The sequence below is a fragment of the Temnothorax nylanderi genome, unplaced genomic scaffold (assembly GCF_030848795.1).
Source record: "Temnothorax nylanderi isolate EJ_2023f unplaced genomic scaffold, tnyl_v1.0 TNYL_tig0038_pilon, whole genome shotgun sequence".
Classification (NCBI taxonomy): domain Eukaryota; kingdom Metazoa; phylum Arthropoda; class Insecta; order Hymenoptera; family Formicidae; genus Temnothorax; species Temnothorax nylanderi.
The window spans coordinates 411,503-437,672 of record NW_027249100.1 but is presented as its reverse complement, the minus strand read 5'-3'; the positions used below and the strand labels follow the sequence as shown (position 1 = coordinate 437,672).

Here is a 26,170-nt window from a genome sequence, read left to right as displayed (position 1 = left end):
TTGAATATACTGTTGCACAAAAGTCGCACGTATCGAAATCCAATTTGCTTTATTAGTATATCACAGGTAGGGTTTTATACAAGGGACGAAACAAGCGGATAACATGGTTTATTACTTTTTTTTTTGTATTCAAGGTATTTCGAATGAATGTTACAAGCAATAATATAATCAAAGGTAATGAATGAAAAGCGATGAAACTAAAGTCAAATATTACACCTTTTTCGGTATTGGTCACATTACCTCATCTTCGAATGATTTTTTTTCGCATTTACCATCTTTTTCTCTTTTCCATTTTCTCTTTTTTTTTTATGATTTGTACTTCTCTTGGCGCAATCACTTGGCTCTCTGGCTTCTAAGGAACCAGTCGATTGCTTTCCAACGTCGACAGATTTGCGAGGTTTATTATACTTTATCGTATAATGAGAGAGATATTCAGGAACGATGCCACTTGATTCACAGATCTTAAAAAGGAGAATTGTCACGCGGGAGATCGCGTTTATTAAACGTTGCCTTGTATCAACGTAGTTTCGCGTATCTATAATCAGTCGAATAAATGCTGGCAGACTTTCCGAACTGTGAAAAATATTATTTTACGCAACGTGAATCGAATGCTAAGATTCTCTTATAGGCGAAGGGAAATGAGATGGAGGAAGAATCGGTGATAAACGTCGATCTCCCGCTCGTTGACAAGTACACACGCGAATTAAATGGTGTAAATCACGTAAAGCAACAACAGAAACGCGTAAATCAGGCCGCATCGTTGCGATAACGACGGTTAAGCGATATCGTTCGCCGTCGTTACATATTCCGCTTAATAAAATCTTGTTGATTAAGATAACGAAACGCTAGTTACAATAACTTTTCTAATTAACGATTATTTGGTAATATACAAAGTAGTAGAAAAGAGGGAAAAGCAAGTCCGTCTCCCATCTCGTAGATTTTTCATCGTAAATACAAAAACGTAACGCGTAGTATCTAAAGTATGTATGTGTTCCAGGACGTCTCGAATATGTTCTGATCGCGCGGAAGAGTCTTTCGGATCGGACATGATTAGCGCAAATCAGATTTATTATGCAACTCGCCGATAATTCTCGAGTTTCCTCCAGAATTATCGTGATAAGCGAAAAACGATATTTTTTCTTCACTGGAAAAGAAAGTAAAACACATCTCATTGGCCTGGAAAATTTGTCGATCAGCTAATCACTTAGCTGAATGACAGATGGTAAATTTTTTTATCGTGCCTTTCTCTGTACCGTCGACTTTTAATCGTGTCAAAATTTGACACGTGCGACCGTTTCACGAGAAAAGACCGGAGATGCTGGAAACGCGTTCTCGAAAATCCCGAGCGCGAAATGACAAAGTTCTCGCGAGCTACGTCGAAAACTTGTCCGCGCGATCGTCGCCGTCGCGTCGTGGAACTCACGCTTTAATCGTATGCGTACCGCTGTACCTGTAATATTCCTTCCTTTTTTTTAATGTAATATATCGTTATAATGTTCGTGTAACAATAAAGCAATATGCAAATGGTATTGAAGACTTCTCGTTCGGAGGTGGCTGCTTGTGTTAGCGCGTTCCGTGCATTCGCGCAGAGGAATTCCATTAGTTCTAAGACACTTCGCGCTCTTTTACGTATCTTTGTCTAACGCTTTCTCACTCTCTCGCTATCTCTTTCTCTCCCATGTCCGCTCTCTCGCTCGCTTTTGCCCGACTAAGGTAATCTCGCTATTATTCGCTATTAATGCGCCGCGACAACTCTGGAGTATCACTCTCCGATTTATTTCATTATATATCATTCTTAAAGTATATATAACCTGATCTTTTTGTTGATGATCAATAAAAGAAAACTTTTGTTGATAATCAATAAAAAAAAGTAAAAGGTAAATATGACATATTTCGCATTGATATTTGCATTGATAAAAGTGATATAATAATTTTATTTCAATTTTATTATTTAAATGATTGCTGAATAAATTATTTGTTAGTAATTTTTATTTTTGTTATTGCGGCACATTTTCGCAGTAAGCGATTTAGACAAACGTATGAGATTCCTTGATGCAAAAGTAACAAAAATTTTGTTTTCGCTCTGATCTCACAAACGTGATTTTGAATTGAAGTGTAGCCGGCACATTTTCGCGTATAATGACCACTTTCAGTCATTTTCTTCTTTCAGTAAATTCAGAATAATCATGCACGGCGAAGTACCAATCGAGAATAGAAATAGCAGAGCTTATTAGCATAAGAGCCGAATATATCGCTTCGCGTATGTTTCTCTCGAAAGGAATCCTGTAATACAGGGTGTCGTCGAAATATCGGGTGTCCTTTTAATCAAGTTTCCTCGGCCAATTTAGGGTCCATTTTTGTTTAGACAAAATATCAGGAGAGTTCATAATTTTCGTACTTCTCCACAATTTTCTAATCTCTAATGATAAAACGTTACATTAAATTAAACTAATCGCAAAATATGTTTTTGCCCACTTATTTGCCTTCCGAGGATTATTTTGCGAAAAGCATTTCATCTTCAATCGCTAATAACTCTCGGAAGCCTCTTTCCCGCTCAAATTTTCTTTGAGAAAATATCGATTCCAAGGAATGCCCTGGATCAAGGACGCCCTGTATAATATTGGCGATTTCCTCCAAGTTCCGAGTTCCCGATTCGGGCTCTCGAACGCCTTAAGTCGCCTTAGCACGAAACCTCCGCTTTCTTTTTCAGCCGCATCCGATATCTCTCTTCTATTTCTCGTACGATAGTAATCATAATTCTTAACGCTATCCGCCGACCCGAACGAATTATGTGGATCGTTTCCCGTCACAAATACTGACGAGTATACTTCCGATATTCGCTCGAGTCGCCGCGATGCAGTCGGCGTTCTTATTATTTTACGGAGCTTAATCGACGAAAATCTTTCTCGCACTCTCACTCGCAAAAAATCGACGCATTCTTTTTCGCATTTCATCTCTTTCTCTCTCTCTTTCTCTCTTTCTTTCTTTTCCTTCCTGGCACTCTAAATGACTACCTAGTTTTCCTATCGCTTCTCCGATCGTTTCTAGCGTCGTGACACGCCTCATTTTTGATATCCCCGTTTACTTTTTACGTAGCATACGTAATTAATACCAATGATCGACACACAAGACTGTTTACTCCTTGGAAAATTCATGTTTTTGATTCTTAAAGATAAGCATAAAGGGGGAGGAAGCAGAAATATATTAATAATTAGAAACTTAACTGTTTAAAATCTCGATTAGTTACTTTATGTTATTCTAATTTCTCTCTTCTCGTACATAGAATTTTTTCTCAATAAAATTTATATGTGTAATTATATTACACGCGTTTCTGACGAATTATTAAAATCTTTCACAGCGATATTGGGTGCTGATAAATGAGCGAGTATTTTGCGAATTTCTTCGTTTGGAGAAATTCACATATATATAATTCCTGCAAGTTCACGCTCTTGCACCAAATATACTCGTTGAGAAAATCGTATAATATTGTTACTCGCTCATCGGCTATAAATAAATAACGCGGATAAAATGAGATATCCTCGCGCGAAAATATCAATACGTATTTTGTTGAACGTTATTCCCTTTCTTTCCCGGCTTCCTCGGAAAGAAATTTTAAACAGTTTTTCTTTCCGGTTATATATGATTCCCATATTTCGACTTTCGACAGGGGCGATTAACGATCGTGTTCATAGTGCAATAAATTATACGATTTGTGCGATCTCTCACGTTTCAGTATCTAGGATACGAACGTGATATACGCCTCTTGGCAATGCTCGATCGCGCAATTTTTTTTGTCTTACACTAGTCACTAATTGATACTTGCACAGCGATTTATTCGCAAATAATATTAATTAATCATAATCGTAAGAATAACCATAATTACATATAATTAAATCATAGAAATACATCACAGAGAATTATATCTTTTTTTTTCCCTTCCATTTTATATTACCGATTCATACACAGACTCTTCTCTTAGAATAAATTGTCAGTCAGCCAAACTCGTTAATCTCTCGCCGTTAATCTTCGTCTCGAATCGGTCCCCGAGTTCATTCTTTTATCGGGACGTACGATCAACACAATCCTACGGCCAATTTATAGACTGCGTCGTGTCTCCGGCTAACGTCAAGGAACGACGTCGTCCTCTCTCGCGGTAGAACTTGGTGACAGAGATTTGGATTTTACAGCCCAAGAAGACTTCACGCGGAAGGATTACACGCGGTCGTCCCGTTCTCTCTTAAAGACGTTCGTACATTCACCCCAGTGATGGATTCAAAATTTCAAAATGATGAGCGATAAAGACTCGAGATGAAAACAAAAAAGTGTCGAGCAATATCTCTTAGATAATTCAATTATATTTTTCAAGTGTATTTCTCTAGACATTTATTTCATTCTTTTATTTTTTTTAGGGGGTATTCTTTCAACTACGTTTTCATTTCGAATCTTTAATTGAAATTTATGATTGCCTCTTTAATATTCTTCTTCGCGTCGCGTTACCGAGATTTACGGCTATTCATTAATAAGTACAAATTTTCAAGAAAGGAATAGTTATGAGGGGAGAATTTATAAAACGATTTTCAAGGGTGACAAATGAGCCCATTTGCGTCAGTAAATCCGCCACTAAATCACGCAACACACTCAGTCACGCATTCATCTCCCATTTCCCTCATTCGTTCTCTCTTTCTCTCTCTCTCTCTCTCTCTCTCTCTCTCTCTCTCTCTCTCTCTCTCTCTCTCTCTCTCTCTCTCTCTCAGATCGGCTTAGTCCCGGTCAATTACAACTATTTATTACGAACGAGTACACTCGAAACTCAATGGCAGTCTGTTCTTGTGGTGTGGGCGGCGTTTACGACGTGCGGACGACATTCGCTTCGTCAGGCAAAATCGCGTTTATCGGGAATGTGAACGCACGCGGCAAACGCGGCTTGAACTTGAGGAACTTTTGCATTCTTCTTTTTTCTCAATCGCGTTTAGTCTCCACTTTTTTTTTAATTATTATTAATTAATTGCGCTCACCCCGATACCCTTGTCACGGCTCTCTTGTCTCAGTCTCGAGAAGTTATTCTCCTGTGTTTCATCAGTTTTGTAAAAAGAAGAGATACTCGATACTACATCGAGGATGCTCTTCGTATTGCGTCAGGCTATCGGTTGTCTACACATAGAAAAAAGCGCGTATTCTAAAGAGAACAATGCCCACCTCTCTTTCTCTTGTTCTCACTTTTGCTTAGAAAAGCTAAATTGCTTTGTGGTCATTGTCAGAGATGAAACGATGACTTTATCCGTTGGATAGATATGTGACTACAGAAAACTCGTGCAACAATTGAAGGATTCATTGTCAGTGCAGTAATTGTCTAAATCCATTTTCTTAAGAATCATCTTTCTTTTTCTCGTGTCGCAATGTCTCATCCGGTTCATCAATTTCAGCTCATCTAATTCTTTAATTTAAAGTCATTAGCAAACGTGCCTTTTATACCGTCTCCATTTTCTCTGAAAATTGAATGCGAAGGTAAAAATTAGATTGATGACATTGTGTTAAGGTTGAAAAAGAAAGCGATATATTCTTAAAAAGTTTGAAAGACTACTACTGCACTTGGCAACCCTGGAATTCTTTGACTTGCGTAGACAATAGTAACTTCGAGTGATGAACGTGAAAAGATTCGTCGACTCGGTTCGTCCGTCTGTTAGATTTATTCAATTGCGCTGTTTTACCACCGCTCTGGCTAAAATTTGTATTTTTTATGATTCATAATACGTTCTATTTGAAGTCAGAAAAATTCCGCGAATAATTATCCGCGGATAGCCAAATTTTCATTGATTGAGATTCATTATTTTTCACAATCGACGATTCGAGCTTAATTTAGTCGAGTTATCTCGCGTATTGTGTAAATTGTGAAATACCAACGGGTAGATTCCTCGACTGAAATGTTAATGGAATAGACGATCGAACACTTTTTAAATTCGAATTGACTATTATTAGTGTAAAAAGATGGTCTGTAAAGGAGCCACGTGTTTTTTCTTTTTTTTTTCGGTAAACCTCTCCCTTCTCTTCAACTGGACGGTCCATGGAAATTGTAAAACTGGAGTAATACATCGCGTGTTTGCAATATGAGCGATATATCAATATTTGTAAATTCCAGTGGCCAATTTTTACTCGACAATAATTCAATTACACTCGTTTATTCTATGTCTTGTATATAATTTTTTAAAATTTTTACGAAACTCGATTTCCTAATGATTAGACTAGTATATTGTTACATTAATAATTGAAATAGACAAATTGCAAATTCTTTACCCACTTCTCGTTATCACATACAACGCGATGCATTGCTGTATCATATTAATCCTCTGTATCGGTCTTGCACTATGAAACTCTAACAGGATTTTTTTATTTGGTCGACGTCATGCTTCTCTTATTCTTAGTCGTGTTATAATATTAAGTTGTCTTCAATGCCTTTAAAAAAATCAAGAGTGTATCGGTGAATTTCTCGAGCTTCTCGAGTAAAGCGTCTCGTTTAGTGCGTATTTGATAGTTGGTATATTTTCTCGACATTTTTCAGATAACGTTAATTACTGAAAATGTCATTACGTATTTCAGGCAATTTCATTACTACTCGCGGCGCTAACCACACGAGTTTAAGATCACTTGCGAGAAATGTAACAAGTCGCGAAAAGAAAAAATGAAAACTAAACTTCGAAAGAGATAATTTGACACAAATTTTATTAATTAGATTTCTATCCTTTGACAATTAGTTACATACTTCTCAATGTTCGTCATTAAAATTGATTTCCTTTGAAGCGACGTTGCGTTAGGTACGCATTCTTACTATCAATCAACATTAAATAACGCTTAATGCGAATGCGGAAATCCAAGAAGTACGTAAATAAATGTTACAAAAGACAGAAATATTTCAAGATTAAAATTATTTCGAGCCGGTATGTAACGTCATTTTTTCGTCACATTTTAAAAAATAAATCTTCAGTCGCCTTCAAGACTCTCGCGAGGATGTATGTGAGCTCTGCTTGTCTGGTCATAATACCGACTCTCTCCCTCGTCCTCTCAATTCAAGTTAAACGAGAGCTACGCTAGAAAAATACGACATACGAATGAATTCTTCAGTCGCAGCTCTCTTTTCTCAATTTCTGTGATATTGACGATATTGTTATATTGCACGTCTTTGGTTCACCACGCGCCGCGTGAGCCCGGATCATTCTTCAGTCGACGGATACGGAGTTTCGATATGATTTCAAGTCCAGTCAAAATGTTTCGTTTAAGAAGAAAAAAAGAAAAAGAAATGTATTTCAAGAACTTGAAAAAAAAAAAAGGAAACATCTTTTCGGCGCACTACAAATTACATCTACGCACACTCACACTCCCACATCCTTCTTTCTTTTCTTCCGCTCGCAAATTCACGCCAAGAGAACGCTCACGCTACTCAGTTCTGTTCCTGAAAAACGACTTCTGGAATCTGTCGTTACCTACTCGTTACAACGCTATTTTATACGCACGATCTACATAACCGTCTAGTATTCTCTTGTGTTCACGCACTCCCTGTTCCTTTCTCTCTCATTCTCGTCCCACTCGTCTTTCTACCAAATCTATCTACTTATTTACTTCTCTGTTGTACATTCTTCCGCCAGTACTCTAACGCTTTTTATGGTTTTACGCTATATACATCCTTTCCTGGCGGGCCCGTGGCGAAAGAGAGCGGGATGCTGGCCCGATTAAAAAAATAATTACTCGATTTCGCGAAACGTTTTCGTCGCCGAATTTTAATATATATCTTTTTCGATATATTTCTAAAATATGTGAATTATTATTGAATTACGGAGCATTACCAGGTTATAAGAATCGAAGACCGCTATATGAAGCTGCTAAGCTTAACAGAATTGAAGAAGCCAAGTTGTTGTTACATTATACAATGCTGACAGAGATCGGTATAGCAAAAAAGCTTATGTATGTGTACACACCTTATCGTAGCCACAAAGAATACTTTAAAAATAGCCCTGTTGCGTAATCTTAATTTGATGCAGAGACTACTACTATAAGTCCAATGAGATGCGAGAGCTTCTGATGGGATACCAAAAGCTCCGCCTGAAAAGGTATCGGACCTTAATCAAATGCTAGATACATCTACTCATACATGTGACAAATTTGTGATTCTTGCGTCAAACGCGCTCCAGAAGGCGAACGGGTACGATGTCGGCGTCAAGTAGTTCCTTTCCTTTTTTAAATTTCTTCTTTTGGACGCGAATACCCAAAGACTGTGTAAAAGACACTATTCTAATATCGCAGACATTCCAAGACGTCCAAAAGTCATCCCGATCTTTCAAAAAAGAAAAGTTTGAAAGACGAGTATCCCTGTCTCCTTTTTTAAAACTCTTTTACACCGCTCGAGTTTCCTCCACTCCGGCGCGTTTCCTTTACCCCGAAAGAAATTTCGCTACTTCCCTCCACGACGTAAATCCGTGGTCTTCTGAAGACGATCGATTGAGTAATCTCGGCGCCACTCTCAGTCGCCATTTGCCACGACGTGTACAAATTGGGATTAATCTTAAACAGTATAAAGTCCTCCTCGTCGCTCTCGTGATCGCACGCGCGATTCGCACAGCCACGCTCTCGCAATTCCCAAAGATCGGCTGTCACTTTTTTTCATCCTTCTTACACATCCACACACTTTCTATCACCCTCAACACCCTTACGTTACTCTATCAGCGACTTTCTTTAGCAGTTAAACCGTATCCTGCGAACTGTTATTCTTTTCTGTTTTTTAACGAAGCTGTAGAGAAGTTATAGGAGCCATAGTATTATATATATACACATACATACATATATATATATATGCATATGTATATATATATTTATTTATTTTTATACTTTATATGTATATATTCAACGATAAAAAAGATTCGATCGAGTCGATCGAATGTCCGTGTCACCGCGGCAGACAGTGACAGCTCTTTCCTCACGAAACGTGTGATCTTCGAGCGGCCGTTTAATCTATCGCTAGTTACAATCCCAATGGAACTTCTTTATGTTGTGTCTCTCTCTCTCTCTCTCTCTCTCTCTCGTGGATGAGATACCCCGTTCGAAGATCAACCTTTCGAGTCTTCACCCTTAAAACTCGCGCAAACGTATCGACGACATTTAAAATTTTCGATATAGATTTCTAAAATTTCTTCGCGCATCGTGACGCACGTGTCGCAATTGATTTTAAGAGCGATGATCGGTATTAATCTCGGAAAACTATCGGGAAAACACATATAGGTAAGAATTGGCATTTTGCGAGCATTTTAAAATTGTCTCTAAACAATTATTTAAATTGCTTGTAAATTTTCTTCTCAATTTCCATAAAACGCAAATTGCAAGACAATTACTGTGTCACTACGTGTTTCATTATGCAAAAGATTTAACGTATCGAGTTTGGTTGGAATCGAACGAAAGCTTAATGGAAACAAATGTCTCTTTGTAAGACAATAAATGCCATTGCGTCCAAAAGAAGAATTATTCGGTGCATTTCAGAAGCTATGGTTATTTTTAAGTTGCTGCTGATAGACGGATAACGTAATCATCATCATTCATACTGATAACATTCGCGAGCGCATCGGAGTTCAACGTAGTATGAATGCCCAAATGAAGCGGGCTTACTGCTCCCTTGTAATTAAATCTTGCTGAACAATAAGCTACAAATAATCGAGTGTATCACGGCTGTTCGATACAAGCCTACTTTCGACGGGCGTGTTAGATCAGTGAACGATTAACAGTCAGAGAGATATATAAAATAAAACGCGTTAAAATCTGACGGAATATCGATAGTTGCAAAATAGTTGTATCACAGATAGCGTGAATAGTCCAACAACATTAAATGCGAATTTTGCTGTAAACGCAAAAAATTGTATTAATATCTAATATCTAATATAAACTTTAGATATGGTTGTAATAATTATTATCATTATTAATAGACTTACATTATTCCGCGAGAACATTCTAATTAAAATACATAATATATAACATAAAATATAATATATAACATAAATATATAACATGTTAATCTTACGATTTTTTAATGACTAATGTACTCCGTTAAATTAGAAGAAGTTTTTAGTAATATCAGATATGAAACTTTCTGTTCACACACACGCTAGCATTGATGCGATCGCAAATGATATCAGTATGTAATGAAGAATGTGATAAAATACTTTTCGCACATCAAACCAACACAGCTAATAATTCGAAGATTCGTTCAATTCAATCGAGTAGTTTAGGTCTTGAACGGAAAATTTTAGACCGGCTTTGATTTAAAATTTAATTCGATTTCACGACTGTCGCGATGATGTTGCCGTAACAATGCCGATCTTATCCAACACGTGCGCAGCGATGTGTTTGAATTTCCTTTTCAATTCGGTCCTCTCCTGCATTCTGCCACCCATCGAGAACAAATCGCGGCACACCGGGATGCCGAGGGCGATTACGCAGAATGAAGTAGAAACGCGCCGAAACGAAACGAGTTAAGGGAGAACGAAAGAATCGGTACCGATTGCGAAACTCGAGGATCTCGCCAAGAGATTCCTCAAATGCGTGCAGCACGTATGTGCATAACACTCGTATACTTGATACGTACGTATATAGTTCCGTACGTGTATATATATATTTTTTATATGTATATATTTTTCGTATGTGTATGTGTATATATATATGTGTGTGTGTGTGTGTGTGTGTGTGTATTATGGAAGCGCCGAAGATACTCGCACGAGATTTTCGAAACTATTAAGACTCAGACGTATGCGGGAAAACGAGACGTACATATCGGACTCGCGTGGAAAAGATTCAGTTTGTTGTCATTCATCGAACGTCGTGTCCATTTTCGTATTTTCAAAAAAATCTTCCCGGCGACTTTTTCCCGTTTGACTTGACAACGCATCGAGCCCAAGTAATAAAGATAGCACGCTCGTCATACCTCGTAGATTCTGTTACTGCAGAATCTAACGCGATAAGATACAGAAGATACGATCGTCTCTATTTGGCGACAAGTCCTGTCCCGTGAAGATATAAATGCCGTGAGTTTATTATAGTTCTGTACCGTTGGGGAGAGAATCGTAGAGAAAATACGAAAGATGGAAACGAGGGTGAATGTCTATTCTTTTTAGGCCCTCGTGCGTCCTCGCATGAACGTCGACATCGAGCTTTGTACATTACCTTCGAGATCCGCGACTTCAGAAACGCCGGGATCACACTTTCATCGCGAATGTCGAAAGCCCAAGATAGAATCGTATCTCCTATAAAACGCCTCTCGTACGTTTCGGAAATAATTACTCCGCTAAACGCGCGCGCGCGCGTGTCCCTCTTCTATATATAGTTCCCCAAAAAATTAATACAGTCCTTATATCTCTGCGTATTAAGAAAAAAAAAAACAATCGGTGAGAATGTCAATGGTACATAAAAAAATATCCAAATACACGCCGTCGAAATGAGATGCCGTGAATTAAATGTAAACGACGAAACGTACGAAGGGCGAGGTTTTATCTTATTCTAGCGTGGTACGTCAGCTAGGTGATCATGTGTTATGCGATATCCGCTAAAAGGTATTATATACACGCAATATAGTTACGGAGTAGCGTTCACATTTATCGTACAGATAGACAATATTAACCTGGATGTATTTCAAATTGCATACTCTGCTAAACAATTCCTATATTTATCCTAACCGCTAGAAGGTTAACTAAAAATCTTAATTGTAATTCTGTACTTCTTACCGTCTCATCTTACTTTGTTTGCTCGCTAACTTACTTATATACTTAAAAAGTACTTAAAATTAATTTCTTGTAGGCGTAGATATCTATGCATTAAACTCTTAAACACATGTTCGCTTTCGTACACCAATCAACGTCATCGTAGAAAAAAAAGTAGTAGTATTAATAATAGTAATAGTAGTAATAGTATCAGTAATAATAGTAAATTACAGGCGAAAGGATCCATACACTATTCGATTAAAAATTGGTCTATGGGCCTACACTCGACGAGCGATAAACGCTTGTACAATACACTCGGTGAAACAGTATACTCGCACAAAGAGAAGAAACACAAAAAAATACAATGCACATAATATATAGACGCGTGTAAACGAAAAAAAAAGTAAAAGAAAAACTAAACGTTTGCAGCCCTTTTCTCCCCGCCGGTCGATCGATTGTTCAACCATTTCCGAAAGCCGATCGCTCCTCTCCTCGAAAAGGCACGAGAAATTGTAAATTCCAAGCCTCTTAGTCTCGTATCCGCAAGCTATAAGAAATCCGTGTGTCGTGTAGAAAAACTCCTACAAAGTATCATACGCGGGAGGGTTAAAAGTCGCGAAGAAAATCGCAAGACATCGGCCCGACGATGACTCGATAGAAAAACTCGTCCCGGTTTCCCGTCAGCCCTTGCGCGATTATTAGCGTTGAACGACGCTGATTATTGATCCAATAGGGAGATCGGTTGTGGTCGGCGACGCAACGGGAATGACAGCCGGGAGAAGCCGCCGCTTTACTAAACAGAAACGGCATCCCCAGGTCGCCGTGTATCGCATTGACGAGTAAGTTAGAGAGGACGAGCGATCGTGGACTCGCTGCTTTTTCGGTCTACTAAATGTACCGACCGGCGCCATCGCTTTTACATCACGAACATTACATCTACTACGAAGGAACAAAAGGGTACTCTCTGGGGGATATTTGGCACAGATTAAACGGAATTTTCAACCCGCGACACGAAAACACAGAAGAAAGGAGTCATACGCGCGCGCGCGGATCGAACTGACCGATCGCGAGTTCCGATTCGCCGGTGCTTTTCTAACGTATGTCAAATATTAAACGTTGCAGCGGATGTATTTTGATTAATACCTTGTTGTTGTTCGATAGTTCCACTTTCTTCTAGTCGTTCCGCGCTTATCCAGTGGTAACCCCGTAATAAGTATCGAAAGAACATATACATACATATACATATACATATATATATTTATATATATATATATATATGTATATACGCGTCATTATAATATCTTAATATTTTTCCTCGCGTCATCTCGTATTTTCATTTCCGTAACAATGTAAAAAAAGAACGTAAATATGTATATATATTTTATACTCTTTACAAATAATATATATGTATGTAATGTTGTATATATGTATATCATACAGCATACGCAGCCTTATGCTAGAAATATTACCGCGGTAGTACTCGCTTAAGTCCTAAAAATGTTCTACCTACTAAAACGGAAGGAGAAACGTCCACTTTGGGCTTCGCGATTTTCTCGCGAGGAAAGAGGACTTTCCTCCAGAGGAGAAGGAATGAGGGGGGAGGGATTCTTCGAGATTCAAAGCGATCTCGTGGCGATCGTCGGAATTGATCAGCAGGAATCGTTAGTATTTACATGAGATAAAGCGCGATAACGTCGTTTCGTTTTGACAACTCGGCAATGAGGATCCTTTCGTCAAGCTTCGAAGTTAGCTCTGCCTTCACCTATAAACTAACGTCCGCGATTTAAAATCACTTTGTCCTCTCTATCTAAAAATCTTCCGATTGCATGCATTATTGCATGCATTATCCTTCTTAACAGCCTTGTCGAGGCGAAGGCGAACGAAGCGCGTAGTAGGAACATATGTAAAATCCGACCCCTTCATGCATCTCGCAGGATATCTTCCGAGTTCTTCAGCGCAAAGGGAGAATGCACATGATATTCTATCCCGATCGTTATCACCTCTCCCATTTCTGCGAGCGCTCGATCTCTTGGGTCGGCTGAAAGGAATTCCTCATTTTCGAATGATAAATCACGATGATTTCGCGCGATGAAGCAGAATACATCGTCGTTTTGAATGCACCGTTCAGTGTACGGGACGTGGGGTGTTGCTGGATCACGAATGCTTCACCACGATCACGCCCGGCCGCTGCTGGGTCTGTTGTTGCGTATGAAATTGGAGGAAATGGTCGGCATGCAGTATCCGTTGTTTCACGGGTGTTGCCGTGGCAGATGTCGTCGAGGACGAGGAGGAAGAAGAGGAAGCGGGCGTGGTGGTCGCAGACTTTGTTGACGTCGCGTTCGCCGTCGCCTGTTGCTGTTGTTGCTGCTGTTGCTTGTTGGTCAGTGCCAGTGGCATATCTTGCGCAGGTTCATCGCTGAATAGATGGTCGCCCTCCAGGTGACGTATCGCCTCGACGATCGTTTCCAGATTCTGTCGGGACGTGTTCGCGATGTATAACCTTGTCTGCGTACCGTCGTCCAGAGAGTTCGATGGGGAAGGCAACCTGTGTGATTGAGGAATTTTTCATTAGTGCAAAATCCAACCCACCCTACTCTTATTCGTGCGAGAAAATGCCATGTGACATAGTGACTGTCATATTAGACAAATTAGATATTTAAAGTGAACTAGATGTCATATTTCAAGCGGACCAACTATTGACTTAGATCTTTTCTTACCCTCTACATTTTAAACAATAATTGGGATTGAATGGTCATATTTAAAGTAAAATAAACGTGTCACGTACCTCTCCACCTCGACTTTGGGTTCAGCTTTCATCGCGGCCTCTAGGACACTGGGTAGCCGTTGAGGCTCGGCGGCCGGTGAGAAGGACCTGGTGGGGCTCGTGGTGATGTATTGAGGCGAGCCAGTCTTAAAATCTGCGGAGGACGAAGTGGCATACGTGACACGACTTGACGACGAGTACGAGTCCGTAGTCGGTTCCTCCATCGTCGTGAACACCTGACTCTGGGTAAAGGTGACTTCTTTGATCTCTTCTTTGATCTCTTCCGTCACCATGTCGGTCGGCTGTGGCGACAAGGGTGGCGAGCTCGGGTCCGGGCTGGACGTCTCCACGGTTTGATTGGAGCCCACCGGCGGCAGAGCCATGACCGATACCACCTGAAGCGAGGCCACTGCCTCTTCCGTTTCCTGTGCTATCACGTTATCCGTGTGCTCGATCACCTAGGACAAGTAGCGATTCTCGTTAATTTTTTTTTATTATCGTATACTTGCGAAACCTGTCCCTTCGCGATTTGTTCATTCGCAGCGAAGGCCAGATCGATTGTTTTGTACGCGGAACGCCGTCAGGTAAAAGGGGAAAAAAAGAAAAAAAGAAATCGATTCAATCGAAATAATAAAACGGTATACAACGTTGCCAGTGACCTGTTATCAGACGCAGCTATCTACGTGAGCAATTAAAACAATGTTTGCAATATCTTTCAACCGGGAAGCATTTAAATCCTCGAGGGTCGAACGAGTTTACGGTTGAATTATTTTCTGTATCGCGAACAGCGATCTCCCGGCAATCGAAATCGCTCGAACATGTTTTCATAGACCATGATATTTCAGTTAAGGCCTCTACATCATGCTTTTATAACGTTTTCTACAATCACAATTTTACACGCAAAGTTCTATATTGCTGATCCAATTCCATTGCGTAACCCATTTTTCTTCTCTTAATATTTTATCGATTAATTTTTGCACAAAAGCGTCCACTTTTACTTCAGTTCTTAAAAAATTAATGAAAGCAATGCCAAAGAGAAACGTTACCTCGTGGGGCTGATAAGTGATTAGCTGATTGTCCCGGAATCTCTCTGGATACAACTGGGTCTGAATTGCTCTCATCTGTTTCTCTAAATGCAGTCTCGCGTGACGCTCCCTTTCTAGCTGTCGCTTGAGCTGCTCTACGTCGGGGTTCACAACGGAATGTTGTGGTACCTCTGTGGGCACTGTGATTACCGACAACGGCTCGGGGGACATGCTGCCCAAGCCCTCGTCGCCGCTTTCGCTGACGTGCATTGGTACACTAACGACAACACCTGTGAAAGCAGAAGAAACCGAAATGAGAGAGAAATTAAATCACAATATCTTCCAGTAAATAGGCGCATCAGGGTAGCGATCACGTAATTTTCCCCCTAGAGTGGAAACGTGAAATGTGAAAATTTTCACATAAACTCGTGGTCATGTAACTCGACGAAACGTGGAAACGTGATTTCGTCAATAATAAAAAAAGTTCACGCGGAATGGATAGAGCGAAAAGTAAAAAGTAAAAAGTTTCACGTAAAATTACGTGATCGATCCCCTGGGCTCAATTGATCAGCGCTAAGATCGACCAAAACAAAGCAAAATTATCAAAAATTCTTTTCGCATCTGTGATTGCCTTTACTTTTCAAACATCGCGACATTTACACAAAGTTATGGAGTTAGATAAATAGCTGCGCGTAAAAAACAATTTTCACGGTAAAACGACTCGATGTTTTTATGAAACTAATTTATGAGAAAGGCTCGTAAAATCGGATTACAGTCGGCGAATAACCGCAATGAACTTTCGGAACGTATTTTAGATTTCCGGCGGACATGCCAGTGTACAAATGAATACAACCCGTCCCGCGTGATATAAATGAATGCGAGATCGTGAGCGAAATTAAATCTGGTCACTATTTACGATATAGAGCAAATATAGAGACCGTTACACTTCGCGCGGATCAAAGGCCAGGCCATTTGTTTCGATGTTATATTAGAGAGAAGTGAATGTAACGTTCCTATATGTCACTTCATTTGCACATTATTTGACATCGTAGAACATTACAGTGGATTACAACGCGGTAACGGTGCAGCAAATTGTGCATCGTTCTTGCGAACATTTTCAATCAACCAAACATTTATTAATTAATGTGATTTCCAACGGTAATTGTGATTATCGGCTATTGTTATCAGCGAGATCGCAATCGCGACCTCGGGCGCCGTTGGCGTTGGTTCTCATTTTTTTCCCCGGCTTAATACGGATTTAAAAGAGATGTGTTGTTAAATTATTTTTAATGTTTTCAATTCATTATATGGTTTTACGAGGAATATTAAAAATTAAATTCTCATTACACTATAACGTTCAATTATTTATTTCTCATTTTAAATACCTATGACCTATGACTTTAATTGACTCTCCTATAATCATTTAAATAAAATGTGCATAGAATAAATATATCTTCTTTCTGTATATCTTTACGTATCTTTATTTTTCATTGTTATGATTGTACTACAATTTTAAAGAAAATCCACAAACTCCATTTAAATAAATTTCCAAGACGAATTTTAGCTTTCTTCTCCATACATTCGACTGTGAAACGTTATTTCATCGGGCAAATAATTATTGTAAATGTTGGGGATAAACATTTGAAGGCAATCGGGAGGGTTAACCGCGATTGATCGATAAAAGTGGTTCGTCGGCATTAAATCCGCTTCGTCGCACAGCCGACGACGAACTTTCTGAATATCGCCGTGCCATCGAACGGAGGAAACTAATTTACGATAGAACCGGAAATTGAAATTGTCTCGGCCGAAGTTCGCGACAGATACTTTCCGACGGGCACACCGCCGCGACGGCGACGTCGCCGAAACGCCACCGGCGTCGAAACAGGAGAGTGCCCTTAATTCGCCCCTTGTATTTAGCCCCTCGTAGTAATAAAGACTTTCTAGGATGATCCTGACGTTGTCGTTGCCTATCCGTTTCTCTGGACCCTTTACACAATCCCCCGAAAGTTTAACCTTCCGGTGATATTACCTTCTCAATATCGATGCATGTGCAACGACACGTCACGGATTTAATATAATTATTTAGACAAAACAATTATTAAGACAAAAGATTTTAATATTATATATACTTGGAAATACCAACTTAAATATTGAAGACACTCCTTTCCACTTACTTCGTTTTTCGATCAAGAAAGTAATAAAATATCGGAACCTCCAAGAGATCCTCCTTCACGTAGATAACAACTGAATTAAGTTTCACAAATCAAATTAAATTTCGTGGAAATTTTTTATTTATTATATAAGCGATACCATCACTTCGTTATATTACATTAAGCTTCCCTCCTGCAATAGCCTATACATCCCTTCGGCGTGATACCGAGTCACGAAGAATGTAATTACTTTCGCGAAAATGACAAACGGCTCTCTCAAAATGCGTCCGCATTGACCACGTTGTCGACGCGAGATTAAAAAATTCTTGCTTGCAAAATTTGCCACTCTTGCCGCGAAATATCGTCACTGATGTATTGATTCGGTGATTATAAATGAATTTAAAAAAAATAAAAAAAAATAGATTGCCGGTTTTTGCACATATATCGTGACGACGCGCGGCCGAATTTACCATAAAAGCCAAAATCTATAAAGTCGTGTTTATTCGAAAATACGACGTTATTTACTTATTTTCGGGCGAAAGTTTCGGAGATGCAACAATTCAATTTCGCAATTGAGAAATAACTTATAGAAACTTGGACGTGGCGCCGTATAAAAGCGGGAAAACCGTGAAATAAGCGGATTGCAATGTATATCCGCGCAACTTTTCGCGCTCTGCACCGATTGTTTCCGCTTTTTGCTTTTACGATCCCAAATTCACGCGGGTACACTGCAATCGCGGTCGCACGAGAGATAAATAATTCAGGTCCATTTGGAAAATCTCGTTATACGATGGACGATGAACGTTAATTCCATTGCTTTTTATGCGTACAAATATTTGCGCGCAAGCAATGACCGTGATATTTTACTGACGCAGTTTTGTATTATCGTTGTATTTTCACGGCACGCTTCACTTGAAATACATTCTTTTATGGAGAACCTTTCTTATTGTAAGATTTTTTAATTTATGAAAATAGAAATTATATTTTTTTCGCACAATATACATACAAAATATCATTATTTTTGTACAAAATATAGATTCATTTTAAAAGTCGACGAAGAATTACCTTGGGCTTGGGTATCGGGTTTGCGTTTCTTGATAGGTACATCACCTTCGTGTTGATTTATCAACCGTTTTAGTTGGCTATTTTGTGACAGCAGTTGTGTCTTCTCTTGCTCTAATTGGTATATGTATTCGGCAGTCTGTTGGAGTATCGCAGCCTGTAACACAAATAAAAAAATAATTATTTCTTGCCTCATCGTAATAATTTTTCAATCGTTGAAAGCGTCGCGATCTCTTGCGTCAAAATACACATAAAAGTAAATCATATCGGAAACTTATTTTCACGCTTAAAACAAAATCACGAAATACACTGGCAATAATGAAAAGGCATCGAAATTTAATAAAAGTTGTCAGGAATAACCGAGATTGGGGGACTCGAGTCCCCTTACGATAAATCCAGAGAGATCGCAGGTGCCCCCTACGCATCACATGCAACCTGCGCTGAAGGACCATCGATAGAGGGAAGAGGAAAAGAACGGCGACTTCCTGTTTACCGTGCCACGAGCTTAAAGGGTTTTACGTGGTCAGGGTGAAAAAGAAGGGGACCACACCGTATGGGCCGATAACATGCGGCGGAGGCTATCGCGTGTCGTGCGTACTACGTCGTAGTAAAACGGGAATGACTTCGAGGAACAGACCGGCAAAAACAAAAGGGCCGATTGATACCAACTGCGCGGGGTAACGGGGCCGGGTGTACGGTTCGCACCTGCCGACAGGTGGTTAACGAACAGATGCCCCGCGTACGCCGCGGATCGTATAAATGCACGAATGATGTCTGCCGCCGCCTCGTCCTTTCTCCGAGCAGCCGGTCGGTCCTTCGTGTCACGTTCTTACATTGAAGGGAAACAGGAAAGAAAAGACAGTGGCTCGATTATCCCCCTCGGAGATGCTCTTTTTCGGCACTAATTGGACACCAGCCGCCCCGAGCAATCGAGCAATTGATACGCGCAACTTTTGACTTAACATATATACCTTTTCTCTCTTTACCTACCTTTATGTATATAATTTTATATAACATATCTTGTACGTCTTTAAAAAAAATTAAAAAATTACTTTAGAATACTTTAGATAACACGTAACTAAAATAAAAGAGCGAAAATATTAAGCAACTTAATTTAGAAATTAAAAGTCCGTATTTTATCAATTTTCAATTAATGATAACTAAAGGTAATAAATAGAGATAATAAATTTTGTATACAATAAAAATATGAAAAAAGCTACGTGGATGAGTGGATTGTGCGATAAATTAACTCATTTTGGAATTTTTATAGAATAAAAAGTACAATAAAAACATATACCTCGATTAATTTATTTTAGTAAACTAAGAAAAAAGATTTATCATAAGGTGTGGCATATCCAGACAGATCTTTACATCTTTATTAAAGTTTCTTCATTTTATCTACTTGAATATGCAAATAGTTGGAAACGATGGAAATGGATATGTAAATGCAGATGGAATAATAGTCATTAAATGAAATATCACAAATAAGTTAATTTTAGTCGCTCATTTCTACAAGCATACTTAAAATAAAAGTTAATAACATCAGATCAGTATATGTAACGCAGAAAAATTGCAAGTCTTGAATAATTTCACTCCGAACCTGAATATATCAAAGTAATTATCTAAATCACTATTTACTTGAAGATATAATTGCCTAAAAGTAAATTCAAAAACAATATCTTATTTTGAGCGATTATAACTTACTAGGCAACTTACGCCTAACTTTATTAAATATTTCTTTAAAAGATATAATCGCTTCATAAAGTATTTATATATCTTTCAAAATAATCTAAACAATTTGAATCTATTTTTATCAGCTGTTGGCATAATTTTTAAGCATCCCCTTAAAACTTAGAACTATCAAATGTCCGAGTTTGGTAGTTTAAGTATACACCTGCTCGACTTTCGCTTGTACATAGCGATTTAAAAATGGCCTCGTTTACATAAAAAGGTACAACGATCAGATAAGAGAAAAAAAGATCGCCGCCGAGAACGGAGAACGTTTAAATCGCAGGAAAGTGTGATATGGAGGACATGCTTTGTAAAGTTAGATTAAAAATCGGAATTACGGAATCGCGCCTGCGATTAAATCTCGTAATATCAATTTGAAAAGTTTTATATAACAAAGATACGCGTCGGCGATAAAAAAGATAATCGATGGAGTTCATTCATACTCGCGGTTAATTATTAATTGCTTAAACGCGTTTTTCGAGTCGAGCCGCGGAAGGTCGAGAGCGTCACGGCCAACTTTTGCTTTCTCGGGAGCGGAATAAAAAGAATCTCATGGAACAGGTTGGCGTCGATTACCAGGCCGGAAGACCGTGGCTCTCGCACGCAGTTTCTACGGTCTGCTCAGCCCAAGCTCCAATGCACGTGCCGAATTCTTGTTAGCCGAATCGCTCTGTAAAACCCGACGCAGGCCAAGGCCGCTCGCCAGCGGCGATGGCGGCGGCGATGATGGGGGACGATGTTATCCGCAGGTAACGATTTATAGCGCACGGGACAACCTTCTCTTTCTCAAACAAGCCGCAAGTTTCGTCCCCTAGCTGCCTAATTTGTATTCGGAATAATAATTTTAACTTGGAGATGCATTAACAATAATTCTAATTCAGCAAATTTCCATATTGGAATTCGATTTTCTTTTATATTCATAACAATAATGACAATTAAATAAAAGAACTAAAAATTAGAGCGCACAAATGGACTTTTAATTCGTTGATTATTGCGCCTCCGATCTCCGTCGTCAGGAAAAGTTTAGAGTACGACAGCTGCAGTCCCTCGCGTCTGAATGGGATGACAATACGCCGCGATCGATATGGGAGGTACAAGATGAGAAGGGCGAAATAATGCTGGCAGCTGGCGATCGAAAGAGAGGAAAATCCGCTGTAACGCGCGATCGCGTGCCTGAGTTCGTGACCCCACCTGCTGAACTCGTTTCCACGAAGCTCACAATTCCCCTCAAATAATCGACGAAGAGATGTTGCGTATTGTGAGCGCGAACGCGCGTTAGTTATCGCAAAAATATATTTTTCCACTGAACATAGAAGATATTGAGTAACTCCTTTTTCTTTTAATAAATTTTAATAAATTCTCAACTCAATCTTTTCGCTCTCTCAACTTGTTTTTGCAGTTGTGCTCCAAAAACAGTCAAATTATTGATTTTCTTTCTTGCAATTTTAAATGTAAAAATTCGGCATTTTGAGCGTACGAGGATTAACGCAAACGGTAACGCTAAGCGTTATATAAATTTCTTTTCGTGTAAAAAGTGATCTAAGAAACTCTTGAAAAGACGCGCTTCTACGCCGTTGTCGTTGCACGCAACACAAGCCGTGGCATTCTATGACTGGTCACTACTACTACGTGTGCAGCCTCCTCCTCTCTCGCCCTTCCGCACACCTTTGCGCTCGCTCCCTTTCACACTTTCTCCCTCTTCCTCGCTCCCTCCAAGGGCTCGGCTCTCCACGTCGAGCCTTTCCTTCTTCGGCCTGCGAGAACTTTCCCGTAGAGTCTCTCCGCCGCCATGGCGATGGAATCGAAATCGCTTTCTTCTTGTTGCAGCGGCGGCGGCGGCATTCCAAAACACGAACGCGCCGATACATTCGAGAGAGAGAGAGAGAGAGAGAGAAAGGAGAGGGGGAAAGAGAGACCCTACCGAACTCGCCCTCATTCGGCTGCACTCGCGCGATCGTTTGCAATTCTGCGCGCAAATCCAACAGGAATTCCCCGCTCTCTATCATGGTTGCCCTACGCTCTATTGTTCCCGTTTGCACCTTCTTCTCTATCGTCGTTCCCGATTACAAATTGCCACCGTGGTAGCAGATCAATGGAAACGAGATCAGAAGGTACGATAATCAGTAATCACATAAGGTGCCATATCGTTTGAATAATATAATTAACGCATTGCTAGAATTTTTATGCGTTACAGCGATAATTCTGGTATCCACACGAAAAGTTCAGTGAAAGACTCGTAATTAAAATTTTCATTATATATTATTACATTTTTCGTCTGTACAATTTTCCTCTGTTAGTAGTAATCTGCTCGAATAAAAATTTCTCGCAATTTTTATATTACGTCCGACGGTAACAAGAGTTAAATAACTGTAATAACCGTAGAATTAATAATAATTCTATTTAAATCTAACTCATAAGCGCACTTAACTTGTTTCCTTTCGCAGGACGACGCGGTCCGGATTGTCCGTAATTAATTGCTGTTATCGCGCCGTACATTCTACGCGCTTAATTACATAATATGCACGAACGAAAATTTTCGAGCAGGCGGAACGGCGCCAATGATTCACCGTGCAAAACGCCGCGCCACGACGCCCGCCGTTATTATTATATCGTAATTACCCTGCTTATAAAAGCGGCAAGCTCGCTCGGCAAACGCGTTCTCGGCTGGCGTGGCAAAAACACGGAGAGGGGGCGCATGAAATTAACATTCCGCAAAGTAATTTGGTAAATAATTAGTTATCAATTTCCGTAAAAGAGCATCTCTCACTTAATTTAGCTGTAGCTGATGGTTTAACTAAGTTCTCCTGCACTTCACTTCCGCGATCGTGTAAGAAATAAAGAGAGAAATTTAAATAATTCAATCATATAATCAAGATTCTAGAATATATTTCAATAATAAAATCTCTGACATATCTCAATAATAAAACCTCGCATAGAGGTATAACAAAAATCTTGATCGTTCATTAGAATTTCTTTGTTACATTTATTTCTTGTACCGCATGCAAATCATCTTTCTCTGTTACTATTTGGAATAAATTACTATACTCCACTTATTTTTCCCCGCCTCTTCCTTGTCGTTTCATGATTCATTTTTTTGTCCGAATGTCGCAATACGCGATTATGTATTTCGCCGAGAGAACCAAATGTGAGGATACGCGCGGCCTAATTAGGATTCTCGGCGAATGAGGTAACGAGGAAGCGAGGTCAGGCCGGTACTTTATACAAGGAAGATAAAAAGGCGGCCCCGTAGGCTGCGCGGTCGTTTTCGAAGCGCCTTCCTGGAAGGAAACCCTTTGTGGCCATGCGCCGTATATGCTAAGTAAGCGGCCGCGTCTCAAGACGAAACCAGAGATGCCAGAAATTCGAACCGGCCCCACGATGGCGCAGCGGCTAGGACGAACTGAACGCTGGACCGGACGTTGAAAGACGACTGGTGTCCGTTTTCGCTTACGGTGACGAAATCGCGATACAATATGCGATACAAAACGCGGAATTTCGCGCTTACGTCGCATAGTGTGGCCAATCTCCTCCGATTTGACTGGACAATAATCAGACAATTCGACAGAACCGCTAAAAACGGTTTCGATTAACGAAAATCGATATTCGCGAGAGCTCTTTGCAATCATTTCAAAATAAGACATACCTATGTATATATTTTAATATATATTATATATATAATTAAATTCTTTTTGAAATTTTTGAACTGAACTTCGAATTAAACTTTATAAATAATGCGGTAGAAATTAAACAATCTGTACACGAAATGAGTTCTCACAATGCAACTCATATATAGAAGAAAATAATAGTATATATCGATGACTGAACGGACTTTTTTTTACCTAATTTGCACTTGCGGTTGAAGTCATAGCGAAAGTCGCCTATTATTTGTCTCTCTAACGCAAACATATAATTTCCTATAATCGCACAGTTATTACTGGACATATCCTCGCGATCTCGCGCGCCGCTGAAATCCCACTAGAGCTTGATCAACGTTCGAGTACCTAGAAGTATAATATTCCCGCGGAAGAGATATTTCGCGTTTCGCCGCGTACGCTTCGCTATTACCCCACGACGGGAAATTATAAATCGGGCGCATTTTTGTTCGTCCGTCACGGTACATTGCGGCGGAGCGTCGCGGCGCCAGACGTCGGCACGAGAGTGCATTTTCCGTTTTGCGGGCGCGGGAACGAAAATACGTTTCCCGCGAAGCGCTCCACCGTCACGTACCCTGCGTCCTACCCTTCCCGTTCGCTTCTTCGTCGTCCCCATTTTTACGTCGCGGTCTCAAAGCGCTCTACGCGTCGTACTGTAATTAAAAACGTTTATTGCCGTCTCCTTGTACACGACGGGACTGTCATACCGTGAAACGAGCGCGAATAATATCCCGCGGATAGTACATCTTCCAAAGTGGTCGGAATGGTTCCCGCTCGTCAGCGCAAGTTAATTTTTAAGATCGCGTTAAAACGACTGCCAGTGCACATTCCGATCTCGCACGAGAGATAGTGAGTATATTAAAACCGTCTCCCCCCGTGCTGCTATTAATCCCTTTACAAATGGAAAATCTCTACAATTATTCCATCTGCTGTCAAAGTGTATGAACACGACGGAAAACTTAACGAGAAGATGAATGTCTTTCGAATGTGATTAACTTTTCGTTGTCTGTAATATTTGTGTATCTTCTTTCTTTTTCTGTTCTTTTATGTTTATTATAAATACTTTGTTCGATAATATTTGCTACCGTTTTGCTCAAAGAAGATTTCGGTTCACAAGCACAATTTCATCTATTTATCTCTATTCACTTTCATAAAAATGCAAAGAGTACTAATGTTTATCCGCAATTACAGTTTTGCGTCGCCTCGTTAAATAAGATCGTAAACTGAAACGTCAAGAGAAACGAGAGATGATTAAGAAAAAGTAAGGAATGACGTCGAGGCGTAAAGCTAAGCTAAAAGACAAAAAGGGAAGAAGGGAAAGAGAAATGAAGGTGTCGGACAAGAATGACCAGTCGTGGTGTTATGCAACTGCATTCTGAGCGTGGTGCACTCTCGTACGTGCACTCGAGGACATTACTCCCTGTGTGACTCGACTCGTTATTCTCGAGTTTTAACACGATCCGGAGAGGCATGTCGATTAAAGGGAAAAAAAACGCGACTTGTTATCGTCATTAACATATTAGTAAGAATTGATCAATTAAAATAAATAATTATTATAATACAGCATGAGAAATTGAAGAGTTTCATAAACAGAAGCGACTTAATGTCGATTACCTTGGCCAATTATAGAACTGACTTGTTATCAAGTAATAAATAATAAGATCGTAAACACTGACATTTAATATACTCGATTAATGTGTCTAGTAATTTCCATCGGGCAATAATTGAAAAAACTGATAATTTGCATAATAAATTTCTTCAACTTACATATAAAAAAATCATAAAGAAAAATTAAAAAATGTTATTCTTACGATACAGGTTGACTTAGTTTATGGCGCCAAGATGATTTTTTTTTCACACATACCTGCAACAAAAACAAACAAAGTGGTAATTAGAAGATGTTAATTAGAATACAACATGATTATATGATATAACTATGAAATAAGCTATTATATAACCGCGAGGAACAGATTAGTGCTTATATTTTTTAAGTAAGAGAAATATTTCTAGTCGATGAGTACAATAGAGTCCAATTTATCAGGCAGAAATCCGTGTCGGA

General features: G+C 39.5%; 1 protein-coding gene across 1 annotated transcript in view; it reads right to left on the bottom strand.

The window, feature by feature from the left end:
• Positions 1-32: 32 nt before the first annotated feature.
• Crp (transcription factor cropped) overlaps positions 33-26,170 on the bottom strand; it is a 142,303-nt gene continuing 116,165 nt past the window's right edge. The window contains exons 3-6 of the mRNA XM_071703971.1: positions 18,731-18,884; positions 15,537-15,805; positions 14,512-14,948; positions 33-14,271 (exon numbers count right to left, since the gene is read on the bottom strand). Coding sequence (XP_071560072.1) covers positions 13,881-14,271; positions 14,512-14,948; positions 15,537-15,805; positions 18,731-18,884 — 1,251 coding nt within the window. The 3' untranslated portion in view covers positions 33-13,880. The remainder of the gene's footprint in view (positions 14,272-14,511; positions 14,949-15,536; positions 15,806-18,730; positions 18,885-26,170) is intronic.